The sequence below is a fragment of the Phocoena sinus genome, chromosome 19, assembly GCF_008692025.1.
Source record: "Phocoena sinus isolate mPhoSin1 chromosome 19, mPhoSin1.pri, whole genome shotgun sequence".
Lineage (NCBI taxonomy): Eukaryota > Metazoa > Chordata > Mammalia > Artiodactyla > Phocoenidae > Phocoena > Phocoena sinus.
The window spans coordinates 39,964,040-39,981,441 of NC_045781.1; the positions used below are offsets into that span (position 1 = coordinate 39,964,040).

Below are 17,402 nucleotides of genomic sequence, written 5' to 3' on the forward strand. Positions count from 1 at the left end.
TATTTTTTTTTTTTTTTTTTTTTTTTGCGGTACGCGGGCCTCTCACTGTTGTGGCCTCTCCCGTTGCAGAGCACAGGCTCCGGATGCGCAGGCTTAGCGGCCATGGCTCACGGGCCCAGCCGCTCCACAGCCTGTGGGATCTTCCTGGACCAGGGCACGAACCCGTGTCCCCTGCATCGGCAGGTGGACTCTCAACCACTGCACCACCAGGGAAGCCCAAATGATAATTTTTAACAAGTGTCTGGCCTCACTTGCAGAGTATTGTTTTAAATAATGGCCCTTTGGGAAAACCCTTCTAAATTTTTTGAGGGTGTTGCTTATTCCAGCTTTTCAGTCCTGGCTTGCCATCCCTTTGCTATCCAGAACATTGCTGCTGGGCCATTTTTTCTTTTTTTAATTGCAGTAAAATTCATGTAACATAGAATTTACCATCTCATCCATCTGTACAATTCAGTGGTTTTTAATATATTCACAATGTGCATCACCACTATCAAATTCAGAACGTTTTCAGAACTCGACCATTTAAAATACATTTTGACAATCTACAAACTAGCTTTTATGGTGATCACCACCACTAGTACTAGATGATATATACATTCCTACTTCTCTTAATCCTGCGCTATAGTGAAGTCTTTTATTTGATATTGGAACACATTTAATGATAACTTGACTTTACAGCTGAGGAAACTGGGGCCTAGAGAGGCTAAATAAATCTTTAGTAGTCATGTAATCTGTTTCCTAGGTAGAGCCAGGATCGAGACCCAGGTCTTTTACCCAAGAGTCTGTGTTGTTTGCAGTTTACCACACTGCTGCTAATAATCATTAGGTAAGTTGCTAGAAACTCCACATACCACTTTCCAAAGTTATTGAATATTTTGGCCCACCAAGTTATTCTTTCTTTTAAAGTGAATATTTTAATATGGTCATTTTTGACCTCATTTGATGACTTCAGAACAACCTTTAACTTCCATCTTTTTCCTTTCAACCTTTAACTTTTCTTGAATTGTTTTTCTAACAGAGTGCAAATGATATTTGTGATGATAAGCTGCTGGAAAACTACACATAATCAATTTTTTGTGTTAATAATTTGGTAAAGTCAGCTGTAATACTTTTAGAAATAATTCTTAACAGAGTTGTCTCAGAATGGATTACAATAAATAGCATCTGCCTCTTTTATTTCATTACCTGTTTTGGTCTTAGTTAAGGAACAAAGAATTTTATAACTTAATTTTGTATGTTTTTCACTTGAAATTGTACCTCTTGGGTCAGAACATTTTAGGACTCTCTTAAAAATGCCTTCCAATGCAGGGGACGTGGGTTCAATCCCTGGTCAGGGACCTAAGATCCCACATGCTGGGGCAACTAAGCCTGCACGCTCTAGAGCCTGCACGCTCTAGAGCCCGTGCACCACAACTAGAGAACCTGTGTGCCACAACTAAGACCCAGTGCACCCAAGTAAATAAATAAACGTATTTTTTAAAACGCATTGTTTACTTTGAATCACAGAATGAAGATGGCAGAACTAGTAAACTGTCTATTTTGGGTTGGGGGTGGGATATTCATATAATATATTCTGAAGTCATGTGAAGAGTTCATGTCATTTATTGTTCTAGATGGTTAAGGATTTAACCATGAAATTGACTGTCCAGTCTCTATTTATTTTTAGGGAAATAGTCTATTTTTACGTGTACTGAAATACTTAGGAAACATTAATAATGCAGTCCATTAATGCACCTGTGGTTTGGGTGAATGTATAGAGTTATGAGTTTTGGGTGTTAGCTTGTACCACTTACTGGCTCTGTGACCTTCTGCAAGTGAATTATTTAATCTCTGTTTTAATTTCTTCTTTTAAACTTTTTCTTCTTATTGGATGGTTGTAAACGTCAGATAGGACTTGGAAAAGTTTTGAGAGCTGTAAAGAATTTATATAAACCTAAAGTGGTAATGCTTGTTAAACCTGAGTGAAAAAGTACCGATAATAGAGAGTTAAGAAATGAAGGGAGCTGGGCTTCCCTGGTGGCGCAGTGGTTGAGAGTCTGCCTGCCGCTGCAGGGGACGTGGGTTCGTGCCCCGGTCCGGGAAGATTCCACATGCCACGGAGTGGCTGGGCCCGTGAGCCATGGCCGCTGAGCCTACGCGTCCAGAACCTGTGCTCCACAATGGGAGAGGCCACAACAATGAGAGACCCGCGTACTGCAAAAAAAAAAAAAGAAAGAAAGAAATGAAGGGAGCTATATGGAGCTGTTTTGGGGTGGGATAGGGACTTCTTTAAGCAAAGTGAGTTCCAAGTAGAGGCTTGGAGTTGCAGAGAGTCCAGAAATAGCATTCAGGGCCTCACAGTGTTAAAGTTGATGGTGGTTTGTGATGCTTATGCTAACATTACTTTTGTATACAGTGAGAAAGCCAGCAGGAATTTTTGTTGTTGTTGTTATTATTTATTTATTTATTTTGGCTGCACCAAGTCTTAGTTGCAGTGGCCCTAGTTGCGGCATGTGGGAACTTCATTGTGGCATGCGAGATTTTTAGTTGTGACATGCAGACTCTTAGTTGCGGCATTCGGACTTCTTAGCTGTGGCGTGCAGACTCCCAGTCGTGGCATGTGGAGCTTTCAGTTGTGGCATGCAGACTCCTAGTTGCGCATGCATGTGGGATCTAGCTCCCCGACCAGGGATTGAACCCAGGCCCCCTGCATTTGGAACACAGAGCCCTACCCACTGGACCACCAGGGAATTCCCAGGAATTTTAAATATACCTCTGTGAAGGACAGTTTTGTGTAAGAATATAAATCGTATTACAGATTACCAAAGTTTAGACTAGACTAAAAATCTAAGGTTTTTTCTACTTAACAAAGCCATGTATATCTCAGAGTATGAATGTTGTTGGTGCGTGAACATCTTCTCAGATGGCTCACAGAAGGAATGGCTCTTCCAGACGATGGACCATCAATGTGTCTAGGTGGAGCATTCTTCTGAAAAATGATGTTTAGTGAAAATTTGCAACACGTGACATTAACTCTGTGGGACTGTACAATAAAACCAGTATAATATTTCAGCATACTTTTTGTGTTGTAAAATTTAATACAGTGATTTTTATTGTCACTTAAAATACCTTATAAAATGTCCCAAATTAGGTGGGCTATTTCTGCATATTTTACTTTTTAAATGTTTGTTATTTAACGCATTTTCCCCTTAAAAGCTAGTCATGTTTTCATTTGTTAAGTGATCTTATGAAAGAGTAGATAAAAACGTATGTATGGGGACTTCCCTGGTGGAGCAGTGGTTGAGAATCCACCTGCCAGTGCAGGGGACATGAGTTTGAGCCCTAGTCTGGGAAGATCCCACATGCTGTGGAGCCACTAAACCCGTGCGCCACAACTACTGAGCCTGTGCTCTAGAGCCCGTAAGCCACAACTACTGAGCCCGCATGCCACAACTACTGAAGCCCGCACGCCTAGATCCCGTGCTCCGCAACAAGAGAAGCTACCGCAGTGAGAAGCCCGCACACCGCAATGATGAGTAGCCCACGCGCAGTAAGGAAGACCCAGTGCAGCCAAAAATAAATAAATTAATTAATTTTTTAAAAACATATGTATGGTTTTAGGAATAATAATAAAAGGAACATCCATGTGATGTGTAGTAGGTAGCCACTAGCCACATGTGGCTTTTTTTTAAGCAATATTATTTATTTTTTTAAACATTTATTTATTTGGTTGCACCAAGTCTTAGTTTGCAGCAGGTGGGCTCCTTAGTTGCAGCTCACTGGTTCCTTAGTTGTAGCACATGGGCTCTTTTAGTTGTGGCAGGTGGACTCCTTAGTTTTGGCATGAATGTGGGATCTAGTTCCCTGGCCAGGGATCAAACTCGGGGCCCCTGCATTGGGAGCGCGGAGTATTAACCACTCCACCACCAGGGAAGTCCCCACATGTGACTATTGAGCACTTAAAACGTGGCTAGTCTAGTTGACACGTGCTGTATGTGGAAAAGTACACAGTGAATTTTGAAAACTTGGTACAAAAAAAAGAAGCATGTAAGATATCTCAATAATTTTTATATTGATTACACGTTGAAATAATATTTTAGATATATTTGATTAAGTAATATTACTGGGATTAATTTTACCTGTTTCTTTTTAGTGTTTTAAACATGGCTGCTAGAAAATTTACATTTATATATGTGAGTTGCATTTGTGGTTCCCGTTATATTTATGTTGGATAGTGATGCCTTAAAAAACTTCACAGTCCTTATTCCCCCCTCCACAAAAACTTCTCACTACCTTGATTAATATATTTATTTCCTTGCTTTTCTTTATCATCTTGTTCCTGTGGATGTATTTCTAAACAGTGATTTGTTTAATTTTGAAAAACTGAATATAGCAAGCACAAACTTCATGGCAATGTAAATAAAGGACTATAATGTCAGTTCAACATGAAAGTTGCTAGGAGATAAGCTGAACAAAATCTCCGTGTTACTTCTGGATTCAGCTTCCTGGCGAATTTTAAAAGCCTCTGGGGAAGTTTGTGAGCCGAGTCATGAGTAGGTTATGGAAAACCTAGGGCTCATTCTGGATTTGGGGCATCTGGCACAATGTGAGCCATTGTTCACAGTATGCTGGAGGTCTGGAGGAAATAATGATCAGAGGAAGTGGGCTGCTCTATATTTTCTGATTCTAGGTTCACCATGAACTGCTTCCTTTTTACATGAGTTTTCCCATAACTCTCTTTATTTTATAAAACAAACTCTATACCCATTAAACAGTAACTCCCCATTCCTCGACTCCCCCTTCCCCTTTGTCCCTGGCAGCCACCATTCTTCTTTCTCTGTGATTTTGACTACTCTAAGTACCTCTTATAAGTGGAATCATACAGTATTTGTCTTTTTATGACTGTCATATTTCATTTAGTATAATGTCTGGAAGATTCAACCATATTGTAGCATATTGCAGAACTTCCTTCTTTAAAAGGCTGAGGGCTTCCCTGGTGGCGCAGTGGTTGGGAGTCCGCCTGCTGATGCAGGGGACACGGGTTCATGCCCCAGTCCGGGAGGATCCCACATGCCGCGGAGCGGCTGGGTCCGTGAGCCATGGCTGCTGAGCCTGCGCATCCGGAGCCTGTGCTCCGCAACGGGAGAGGCCACAACAGTGAGAGGCCCGCGTACCGCAAAAAAAAAAAAACGAAAAACAAAGGCTGAATAATAATATTCTATTGTATATATAGACCACATTTTGCTTATCTATTCATTCATCAGTGGACATGTGGGTTGTTTCCATGTTTTAGCTATTATAAATACTGCTGTTACGGACATGGGTGTGCAAATATGTCTTAGAGACCCTGCTTTCAGTTCTTTTAGGTATATACCCAGAAGTGGAATTGCTGGATCATATGGTAATTCTGTTCTTAATTTTTTGAGGAATTGCCACATGTTGTCCCCAGAAGCTATATTCTTTTTTTTTTCTTTTAAGTCTTATATCATGTAACTTTTCTTTTTTTTCTTAGAATTTTATTTTTTTATACAACAGGTTCTTATTAGTTATCCATTTTATACACATTAGTGTATATATGTCAATTCCAATCTCCCAATTCATTACACCACCACCACCACCCCACCACCACTTTCCCCCCTTGGTGTCCATACATTTGTTCTCTACATCTATGTCTCTATTTCTGCCCTGCAAACCAGTTCATCTGTACCATTTTTCTAGGTTCCACATATATACGTTAACATATGATATTTGTTTTTCTCTTTCTGACTTACTTCACTCTGTATGACAGTGTCTAGGTCCATCCACGTCTCTACAAATGACCCAATTTCGTTCCTTTTTATGGCTGAGTAATATTCCATTGTATATATGTACCACATCTTCTTTATCCATTCATCTGTCGATGGACATTTAGGTTGCTTCCATGACCTAGCTATTGTAAATAGTACTGCAATGAACATTGGGGTGCATGTGTCCTTTTTTAAAAAAATTGTATGTATGTATGTATGTATTTATTTATGGCTGCGTTGGGTCTTTGTTGCCGTGTGCGGGCTTTCTCTAGTTGCGGTGAGCAGGGTCTACTCTTCATTGTGGCGTGTGCGCTTCTCATTGTGGTGGCTTCTCTTGTTGCAGAGCATGGGCTCTAAGTGCCCGGGCTTCAGGAGTTGTGGCTTGCGGGATCTGGAGTGCAGGCTCAGTAGTTGTGGTGCACGGGCTTAGCTGCTCCGCGGCATGTGGGATCTTCCCAGACCAGGGCTCGAACACATGTCCCCCGTTCCCCAGGGAAGCCCCGATAGTGTCTTTTGATGTACAAATTTTTTAAATTTTAATAAAGTCCAGTTTGTCTATTTTTGTTGTTGTTACCTGTTTCTTTGGTGTCATCCCCAAGAAATCATTGTTAAATCCAGTGTCATGAAGATTTTATCATTGCTTCTAAGAGTTTTATAGTTTTAGGTCTTACATTAAGGTCTTTGGTACATTTTGAAGTAATTTTTGTAGATAGTGTTAGGTAAGGGTTCAACTTTATTCTTCCCCATTGAAGAGAAATGCAAATCAAAACTACAATCAGGGCTTCCCTGGTGGCACAGTGGTTGAGAGTCCGCCTGCCGATGCAGGGGACACGGGTTCGTGCCGCGGTCCGAGAAAATCCCACATGCTGCAGAGCGGCTGGGCCCATGAGCCATGGCTGCTGAGCCTGCGTGTCCGGAGCTTGTGCTCCGCAACGGGAGAGGCCACAACAGTGAGAGGCCCGCGTACAGCAAAAAAAAAACAAAAAAAAACTACAATCAGATATCGCCTCACACCATTGAATGTCCTTTCCCCATTGAATGGTCTGGGCACCCTTGTCAAAAATCATTTGACCACCTATGTGAGGATTTATTTCTGGGTGTTTTACTCTAGTCCATTGGTCTATATGTCTTTATGCCAATACTATGCTGTTTTTTTTTATACTGTTTGGATTAATGAATCTTTACAGTAAGTTTTGAAATTGGGAAGTGTGAATCCTCCAGTTTTGTTCTTTTATGATTGTTTTGGCTATTCAGGTCCCTATGCCTTTTTTTTTTCTTTACTTTTACATATTTTAATTCATTTTCCATATGCCTTTTAGGATGGGTTTGGTTAACACATCCATTTATTGAGTGTGCGTCTGTCTGCATGTGTGCATGCACGCGCCTGCACACGTTTGCTTGCTTAATCTTTTAAGTTCCAGGCACATTCTGTGTTAATCCATGTTACGATTTCTGCAAGAAGTACTGTTTTCTGTTTTGAACTGTAAGAAGTAGATTGGTAAATTACATTAAATCACTATAGAAGAAGCTATTTTTTACACTTAACATGCAACCCAGTTATGATTCAGAGGCAAGTGAGATTGAATGACTGTCTGTAATGATTATCCAACAGGCAAGCAGCTGACTATGCATTTCTAAATGAGGAGGAACATGTGACTAAAGGAGAATGAGTCAGAACCAAGTATCTTCTAAAGGAATCTGTTAAATAGACTACAGAAATGATTACAACTAAAAGGCAGGGTGCATACTTCCTTTGTGGAATATCTTGTTTTCCTGGGTGCCTGTGGCCATCCCAGTATTATTGCTTATCTGCTGATTCATTGGTGTGATCAACTGTTCATTGTCTCAAAAAAAATGGCTTCTTTCCCTTGGAGAGAAATCACTGTGTAAAACTTTGGTGGAAGTATTGTGTGTAAGCATTCAGTTTCTATGGTGCTCTGTATGTTTCATAAGTGTATGTACATTGGCTTAACTAATTTTTACTATCAACTATGAAAGAGGTGTTATTTAGCCTTGATTTTACATGTGAGGAATCTGAGGCTTATTAGCAATCTTAAACGATTTGTCTCAAATACACTGTTAGAACCAGGATTTAAATCCAGGTTTTATCTGATTCTAAAGTACATTTAGTTTTTACTCTTCCCATGCTGTCTTGGGGTTAAGCATAGTGATAATATTCCTTTCCTTTAAAAAATAATTATGGTTGATTCTCCTAATTTATGGTAGTTATCTTCTATAAAGTCCCTGCAGATGTGGAATTAATGAACACCGAACAACTTCTTCCACGGAAAATACAGAGTTAGGTTCCTGCAAGCCTCTGGTCACAACATCCTCCTCAGCCAGTTAATACATAATCTTTTTTATGTATGTTTCTGTTTAAAGACACCTTGTTTAATACAGATTATTGATTCAACATTAAACAACAAGATGTTGAGCATCTAGGTTATTTGTAACCTTTTGCCGTTATTAAAAAACCCTTAAGAGTGAACAGCCTTGTAATCAAATACTCTGTGTACATCTTTGATTAAATTTTAGGATACGTTCATAGGCATGACATTGCTGGGTCAAAGGAAATTTCACGCTTTAAAAAACTTCTTTATTTTTATATTGGAGCATAGTTGATTAACAATGTTGTGTTAGTTTCAGGTGTACAGCAAAGTGATTCGGTTTTACATATACGTGTATCTATTCTTTTTCAAATTCTTTTCCTGTTTAGGTTATTACAGAATATTGAGCAGAGTTCCCTGTGCTATATACTAGGTCCTTGCTGGTTATCTGTAGTAGATATAGTAGTGTGTACATGTCAATCCCAAACTCCCAATCTATCCCTCCCCACCACGCTTCTCCCCTGGTAACCATAAGTTTGTTCTCTAAAGCTGTGAGTCTGTTTTGCAAATAAGTTCATTTGTATCACTTTTTTTTTAGATTCTGCATATATAAGTGATATCATATGATATTTGTCTTTCTCTGACTTCACTTAGTATGATAATCTCCAGGTCCATCCATGTTGCTGCAAATGGCATTATTTCATTCTTTTCAATGGCTGAGTAATATTACATTGTATATATTGTACCACGTCTTCTTTATCCATTCATCCGTTGATGGACCTTTAGGTTGTTTCCATGTCTTGGCTATTGTAAACAGTGCTACAATGAACATTGGGGTGCATGTATCCTTTTGAACCCTGTTTTTCTCCAGATATATGTCCAGGAGTGGGATATGCTGGATCATATGGTAGTTTTTTAAGGAACCTCCATACTGTTCTCCATAGTGCCTGTACCAATGTACCCTTTTCTCCACACCCTCTCCAGCATTTATTGTTTGTAGACACTTTTTAATGATGGCCATTCTGACTGGTGTGAGGCGATATCTGATTGTAATTTTGATTTGCATTTCTCTAATAATAAGCAATGTTGAGCATCTTTTCATGTGTCTCTTGGCCATCTGTATGTCTTCTGCCCATTTTTTTATTGGGTTGTTTGTTGTTTTTGATATCAAGCCCCACGAGCTGTTTGTAAGAGGAAAATTCACACTGTTGCCAAAAAATGCCTTCCCGGAATTGTTAGCCAGTTCACGCTCCCTCTGACAATGTGGTAGAACCTGGTATCTCTTCTCATACACATTATTAAGATTTTTAATTTAAAATTTTTTTAAAAAAATATTTATGTATGTACGTTACGCCGGGTCTTAGTTGCGGCACATGGGAGCTTCGTCGCGGCATGCGGACGCTTAGTTGCCACAAGCACGCAGGATCTAGTTTCCTGACCAGGGATCAAACTTGGGCCCCCTGCATTGGGAGCGCAGAGTCTTACCCAGTCAACCACCAGGGAAGTTCCTAATTTTTAAAATGTTTACCTTTAGTTTAGAAATAGTTACCTTGTTTTATTTTAATACTTTAGCCATTTTATTTTTTTTCAAACTTTTTTTTTTAATGGTAGTCAGTTTTCCCATCTCCACTGGTTAAGTAAAATACCCTTTTACCATTGATTTGAAATGTTACCCTTTTCATTTATTAAGTACTTGTATATGTGGTTTTGTTTTTTAATTTTTTTGTTTATTCCATCAAGTTGTTTCTGGCTGCCACAGCACTACTGCATATGTACTGCTTGGGTTGTCACAGGTCTTAATAGCTGAAAGAGCAGAAAAATACTTTCTTTTATTCTCTTGGATAGTCTGATTCTTTTGTATGAATTATAGACTGACTTTGTAAATTCCAGAAAACGTTATTTTGAGATTTTACTGGAATTTCGTTAAAATAAGGATTACTTTGGGATAAATTGGCATTTGTAGTCTTACCATTAGAGAACATAACATCTCACTAGTTTTTCAAGTCTCTTTCTGTGTTTCAAAAATTAGGTATTTTCTTCTTATTAGAGCCTACCTGTTTCGTATTAAATTTATTCTTAGTAGATACTTTTAATGCTATTTTTTAAAATATAAATTTATTTATTTATTTATTTTTGGCTGCGTTGGGTCTTGCTGCATGCAGTTTTTCTCTAGTTGCGGCGAGCAGGGGCTACTCTTCATTACGATGTGCGGGCTTCTCATCGTGGTGGCTTCTCTTGTTGCGGAGCACGGGCTCTAGGTGCGCGGGCTTCAGTAGCTGTGGCACACAGGCCCAGTAGTTGTGGCTTGCGGGCTCTAGAGCATAGGCTCAGTAGTTGTGGCGCACAGGCTTAGTTGCTCCGCGGCATGTGGGATCTTCCTGGACCAGGGCTCGAACCCGTGTCCCCTGCATTAGCAGGCGGATTCTTTTTTTTTTTTTTTAAATAATTAATTTATTTATTTTTGACTGCATTGGGTCTTCATCTCTACACGAGGGCTTTCTCTAGTTGTGGCCAGCGGGGGCTACTCTTCGTTGCGGTGCGAGGGTTTCTCACTGCGGTGGCTTCTCTTGTTGCAGAGCACGGGCTCTATGTGTGCGAGCTTCAGTAGTTGTGGCACACGGGCTCAGTTGCTCCGCGGCATGTGGGATCTTCCCAGACCAGGGCTTGAACCCATATCCCCTGCATTGGCAGGTGGACTCCCAACCACTGTGCCACTAGGGAAGCCCCGCAGGCGGATTCTTAACCACTGCGCCACCAGGGAAATCCCAATGCTATTTTAAAATAAGGTTTGTTTTTTTAATTTTTCATTTTATTTTCTAAGTAGTTACTGTTGTAATACAGGAAAGTTGTTGTTTTTTTTTTTTTATAACCAGCCACTTTATTTATTTATTTTTTTTTTTAAATTATTTATTTGGTTGCTCCAGGTCTTAGTTGCAGCAGGCGGGCATTGCGGCATGCGAACTCTTAGTTGCTGCATGTAGGATCTAGTTTCCTGACCAGGGATGGAACCCAAGCCCCCTGCATTGGGAGCACAGAGTCTTATCCACTGCGCCATCAGGGAAGTCCCACCAGCCACTTTATTGAACTCATTAATTCACTTGGTTTTTCAGTTGAATATTTTAGATTTTTCAGGTAGATAATCTTCAGATATTATATCCTGGTCATGTTTATATGCAACTTTGTTAGAACTGTGGTCTTTAAAAAGAGGTTGCAAAGCTGCTGGATCCAGCTCCTTACAATTTTTATTACTGTCAATGGAACATTCCATTAACCTTAGGAGTTAAGTGAGTCCTACTTAAATGTAATGGGTGAATTCAGTTTTAATTCTTACAGTTCTTTTTGTATGCATTCCGCTCTTATTAAAGACTTTAATTGGTGTTGGAATCTTTTTTGGGGTGGTGGGATACAATTTTTTTTAAAATCATCATGTATTCCCCTCTGCCCTTATGATAATACCACGTACAAAATGACAGGTAATATACATTTGTTGAGTAGGTGAATCCTTTCAAATTGAAATTATAGGAAAGCTACAAGAAAAACATTTCTAAATTCCAGGTGTATTTCTGTTCTTCTATTAATCATTATTCAGGTATGTCCTGAGGGCCTAAGGGGTACTGATCATTTCCTCTACTGTTTTCCCTAATATCTAAGTTTATTGGCTAGAGTCACAATTATTTGAGCTCTGATAGTTTACTATAAGGAAATGAAATATTCTTTCCAATTGAAATGGGTTTTTTGAGGGTGAGATATCTGCTTCTTGCTTTTATCAATAGCTTTGACACTTGGTTTCTGTGTATCTTGATGTTATGGCTCAGTACCAGTGTGCATGGGAGTCTTTGCAAATTTACAATTATTCTGTTTTAATTATCTTGAAATTATCTTCTTCAGAACCACTCAATAAAGGGAACTCTTGCTGCTATCCCTTTGTACGCTCAATTTCTATTCTCAGTCCAGCTACCTAGGAGCTAGAAACACTGAACATCCATTATAGTATTGTAGAAGAAAGGGCAATTGAAAATGCCACTGTTTATTCCAAATTTATATCCTCTCAGAATAAGAGACTCCAGACTCAGAGATAGAACTCTTTTGTACAGGTTGATAAATAGGAAACTAACTAAGTTCTCTCTTATCCTTCCTCTGGCACATTTCAAAACCCAGGGTAACTAATGTTTAGCTGCTTAAGCAGTTTGGTCCCTTTACTAAATGAAGGGTATTTATCATCTCTCAAGCTTGGTGATACAAAGACCTTGGTGTCTATGAGGGGAAAGGGAAGAATTGCATTTTTACTGTCATAGTTGAATCCTTTTCCCCTTGTACACCCTTTTGAGAATTTGGTGAAAGCATTGGACTTGCTTAGAAAAATGCACATGGACACGAACATACATTTTTACACAGAATTTTGGGAGGTTTCTGGTCTTCTTGAAACTTATCCATAAACCCAAACTCATGTGGGTTTTCTGAACTCCAGACTAAGAACTCCTGCCTTATATAAGAACATTGCTAAAAGTTATGAGTGACCTAAGATACTGTAACGTAATACTTCAAAATCTTATGCAGCCAACAAAGGGGAAATTTTTACTTGGGGGCCTTTTAACTTAACCTTTAGCCACTAGGCTCTTTGCATGTTTTCCTGTTTCTTCACTGGCAGTTCATAGGCTGCTCTGCTGGATTATTCTCTTCTGAGAGAATACATCTGAAAGTTGAATTTCCTTAGGGTTCTTCATGGGTCCCCCTCTTTTCTCCTTCTACTTACTGCTTGAGTAATCTCTTCCTTTCCCCTGGATTTAAATAAATACCACTGTGTTGTTGATGGCTGCCAGATTTATATCATCGCCCATATCTCTTCACAGAGTGCTAGAATCCTATATGCAACTGCCTGCTCAAAAATCTCCATATACATATCTTATAGATGTCACCTATGTAACAGATAAAACTTATTGCAAATATTTTTTATAATAGCTCTATTGAGATAAAATTCATAGACCATAAAATTCATCCTTCACTAAATTAACTAAAAATCCAGGGATTTTTAGTATATTCACAGAATTGTGCAGTTGTCACCACTCTGTCATTCCAAAACATTTTCATCACCCTAAAAAGAAATCCTGTACTTATTAACAGTCACTCCTCATTCCCCCCTCCCCTCAGCCCCTGGGAACCACTGATATCCTTTCTGTCTCTATATTTACCTATTCTGGATGTTTCATATAAATGGAATCATATAGTATGTGGACTTTTTCTGCTTTCTTTCACTTAGCATAATGTTTTCAAGGTTCATCCATGTTGTAGCGTGTATCACTACTTTATTCCTTTTTATGGCTGAATGGTATCCCATTATATGGATAATGCCACAGTTGGTGCGTACATGTTTTTGCTGAAGCTCTGCTGCTACAGTGATGTGGAATTTAAAGCTACAAATGTGAAAGAAAAGTGATTGTGTAATTTGGATTGAAATAACATCACAAATGCTGATACTTAGAGATTGAGCTGATTAAAAAATTGTGCAATACTTTTACCTTATTTCCAAAAGAACACAAAATGTAAGGCTGCAGTCACTTTTAACTTTCTGTGAAGTCTTAAACACATCCTCTGATATTTTACTTTTGGAAAGATAAGCAAGCTATTTTGTTATTTTTGTGTGTGATTAGCTGAATATTTACCCATTTTAAAGGCTTTATAGAATTCATTTTATATAAAACATTTAATTGTTCTAGGACAGTGGGTTTAAACCCTAGGTCATATTCTAATACATTTTCTTTTCACAGTATGAAATAAACCATCATTATTTTCAGTGAAAAATGTCTGAATGTTTAAATGACATTATTAAATTACATTACAAAATGCCAAAGTAAGAGAGTTTTTCTTTGTACTTCAAGGTTTGGTATTCATGAATGTACGAAAGTGCCAAGCATTTACTTTGAAGGTCTACACATAAAACTCTATTTATTTAAATGTGAACAATCTAAATAAATCACAGGATCATCTAAATATTTTAAATTACAGTTCCAGGCACTAGCCTTGATTATGAACTGTAGCCATTTTCTGAACCCATTTAGGAATTTTCCAAAGCAGATCAGTGGTTTTCTTAGTCATGAGAAAACTTTTATAAAGAAGTGATAAATCAGCTGTTTACGAGCTTGGTAATTTCGTAAGGAAAATATTTTTTGACTATGGAAGGTAATATGAATAAGCTAGATTATGGAATCTTTGAATCTAAAAGATGTAAGTCATTGATGAAGAATATAGAATCTGATCATGAAGTTGACCTTTCTCTGCTATTGGATGAGGATTATCTCTTTGTTTAGTGTGAGAATTTAAAATAATGAGGTAGATTGATAAGTGAGATGCTGTGCTCCTGATTGTGTAGCACCCACTCCTCTGTTGGAAAGAGTAAGTGGGAATCTTGATTAGTAGATGTGGTAAGTCAAGTTATATTAATAGGCAATTCAGAGGGTTATTTTAGGTTTAGTGAGGTATCGAATATGAGGTCGTCACAGTTACTTGTTCAACTTAGGTGCATACCAGTGGAGTTTTAAACTCACAGTGTGGAAAGGAATGAGCACTTATCAGAACAGAAGGAAATGTGTGGTTAAACGGTTTCAGCTATAACTGTAGACTGTTTCCCTTGGTCCAAATGGGAGGAGAAATGGAACCTTATGTTTTTGGCTTTTTTTCCAATATCAGTAGAAATTGATTCAGCATGGTTTATTGGGACCCTTAACAGGAAAAACAGTTGTGTTTACTAGTGGAGGGGAATGGCTTAAATACGCACTAAGAAGGCATAAGTCCTCTAGGCTTTTGTTTTTTGTTTTTTGTTTTTGGTACGCGGGCCTCTCACTGTCGTGGCCTCTCCTGTTGCGGAGCACAGGCTCCGGACGCGCAGGCTTAGCGGCCATGGCTCACGGGCCCAGCCGCTCTGCGGCGTGTGGGATCTTCCCGGACCGGGGCACGAACCTGTGTCCCCTGCATTGGCAGGCGGACTCTCAACCACTGCTCCACCAAGGAAGCCCAGTCCTCTAGGTTTTATTTTACAGGTGTCTCAGTAGTCATTTTTGTTGCATATTTTTAATTACTGACATAATTAATAATTTAATAAGTTATTTTTATTAAACCTCTGTACAACAAGAATGCCTTATGATTTTTTTTGTTGAAGAAACTGCTGAATTGAGTAAAGAAAAAGTTGATGCTTCCAGCTTTTTCCTCAAAATGAGAAACTGCCTTACTGACTATATAATTATAGGTAATAAATAATGCTAATTTTAGCTCACAAAAGCACTGAGATTATCCGAAGAAAATATATTTGATGTAAGCAGATGAAGAACCTTATTTATAAAGATATATTGGATAACTTGGAATTTTGAAAACTCATTGAAGTCCTGCATCCTCTGCATTTAAAAGATCTTGTTAAGGCAGTAAATGATAAAAAAAAAAAATCTATGCTGATTTTTATTCAGAAGCCTGTGTTAAATGAGGTAGAGAAGACCTAAAATAACAATGTTGGGTTTTTTTTTTTGAAGTACTTATTAGAATAAAATGTTGTTATGATGAGGGAGATTGTAAGAACTAACAAATTTCTCTTTTCTTCTCTTTTATATTTTCTTACTATATCACAGTAAAATACTCACCTCAAGATGATAGCATTAGCACCTTTCCTTTCTTGATGGATCCTTAATTGCTCTTGAGAACAAATATGTTTACAGGCAATATGAAAATTAATTTGGTGATCAAAAATGAAAGTGATTTAAATTTGGAAATCATACCTAAAGTGACTTTTGCTCGAGGGTTATATACTTGAAACAGAAGAACTCTCTTATGTTTAGTATGCATAAATAAATGTTGTATCAGTTAAGGTTCTTTGGCTAAAAGTGGTAGAAATCAACTCTGGCTAACTTAAGTAAAAAAAGAAAAAGAAAGAAAAACAGCATTACTTACCAGGAATCTATGATGTAGCTTATAAAACGGAAAGGAAATATGAAGAACCTGACCTTGGGTGGCTCCAGGTATCCAAACAGGGAGAAACAGTGCGTGCTCTCTTCAGGGCCTAGTGAATTCCAGTTGATTTACATCTTTATGTCTTCCTACTCAAGATTCAAAAATTAAAGCAAAGTACCTGATTGTCCTAGCTTCAGCTGCAAAAGAAACAATGTCACTTCAAGTATCACCTTACTACAGTTTTTACAAAATCTGTAAAACTTCCTTTTAAAAATAATCTGGGGCTTCCCTGATGGCGCAGTGGTTGAGAGTCCGCCTGCCGATGCAGGGGATGCGGGTTTGTGCCCCGGTCCGGAAAGATCCCACACGCCGCGGAGCGGCTGGGCCCGTGAGCCATGACCGCTGAGCCTGCGCGTCCGGAGCCTGTGCTCCGCAACGGGAGAGGCCACGACAGTGAGAGGCCCACGTACTACAAAAAAAATAAATAAATAAAAAAATAATCTGGAGGGACTTCCCCAGTGATGCAGTGGATAAGAATCCTCCTGCCAGTGTAGGGGACACGGGTTCGAGCCCTGGTCCAGGGAGATCCCACATGCCGCGGAGCAACTAAGCCCATGCACCACAACTACTGAGCCTGTGCTCTAGAGCCCACGAGCCACAACTACCAGAGCCCGCGTGCCACAACTACTAAAGCCCACACACCTAGAGCCTGTGCTCAACAACAAGAGAAGCCACCACAACGAGAAGCCCAACTGGGCAAAGCCCACGCGCAGCAATGAAGACCCAACACAGCGAAAAATGAAAATAAAATTAAATCTTTAAAAAAATAAATAATCTGGAAAAATTGTGACTAGAAATAAAATCCTGGTAAACCAGATTAACTTAATTTATAGAATATGGTCAGAGGCTATGCTTTGTATACTTTCCTACAATTCTTAATTTTATAATTTATTTTTTCCCCCCCAAAAAAAACAGTTTTCATAAGTAAGTTTATCCTTTGCTTTTTATGTGTCTGATGGCTTATCATTGGTTTTCATCCTTCTCTCTGTGTCTTAGGTATATTTGAAGGCTCCCATGATTCTGAATGGAGTCTGTGTTATCTGGAAAGGTTGGATTGATCTCCAGAGACTGGATGGTATGGGCTGCCTGGAGTTTGATGAGGAGCGAGCCCAGGTAGGGTGGCTTCAGGCTTTACTGACTGTGGTCCCTTTATTTACCCCTAATCTTGCCTTTGTCTGGAGATCTATTTTACCCAGTCTTTAAGAGTAAGTATACAGTGCTGCCCTGGGAGTCTCAGCTGGTCCCGGCCTTGCAGCTTGCGGGGGAGGCTGCCCGGAGGAGGCGGCGACAGTGGTGGCGGTGGTGTGTCCCTGGGCCC

The 17,402-nt window shown here is 39.1% G+C and overlaps 1 protein-coding gene across 3 annotated transcripts in view; it reads left to right on the forward strand.

Annotated features, from left to right (window-relative positions):
• The window catches only part of CBFB (core-binding factor subunit beta), a 61,060-nt gene that overhangs the window by 17,090 nt on the left and 26,568 nt on the right, over positions 1–17,402 (forward strand). For all 3 annotated transcript variants that reach the window (XM_032613271.1, XM_032613270.1, XM_032613269.1), the window contains exon 4: positions 17,081–17,197. In XM_032613271.1, coding sequence (XP_032469162.1) covers positions 17,081–17,197 — 117 coding nt within the window. The remainder of the gene's footprint in view (positions 1–17,080; positions 17,198–17,402) is intronic.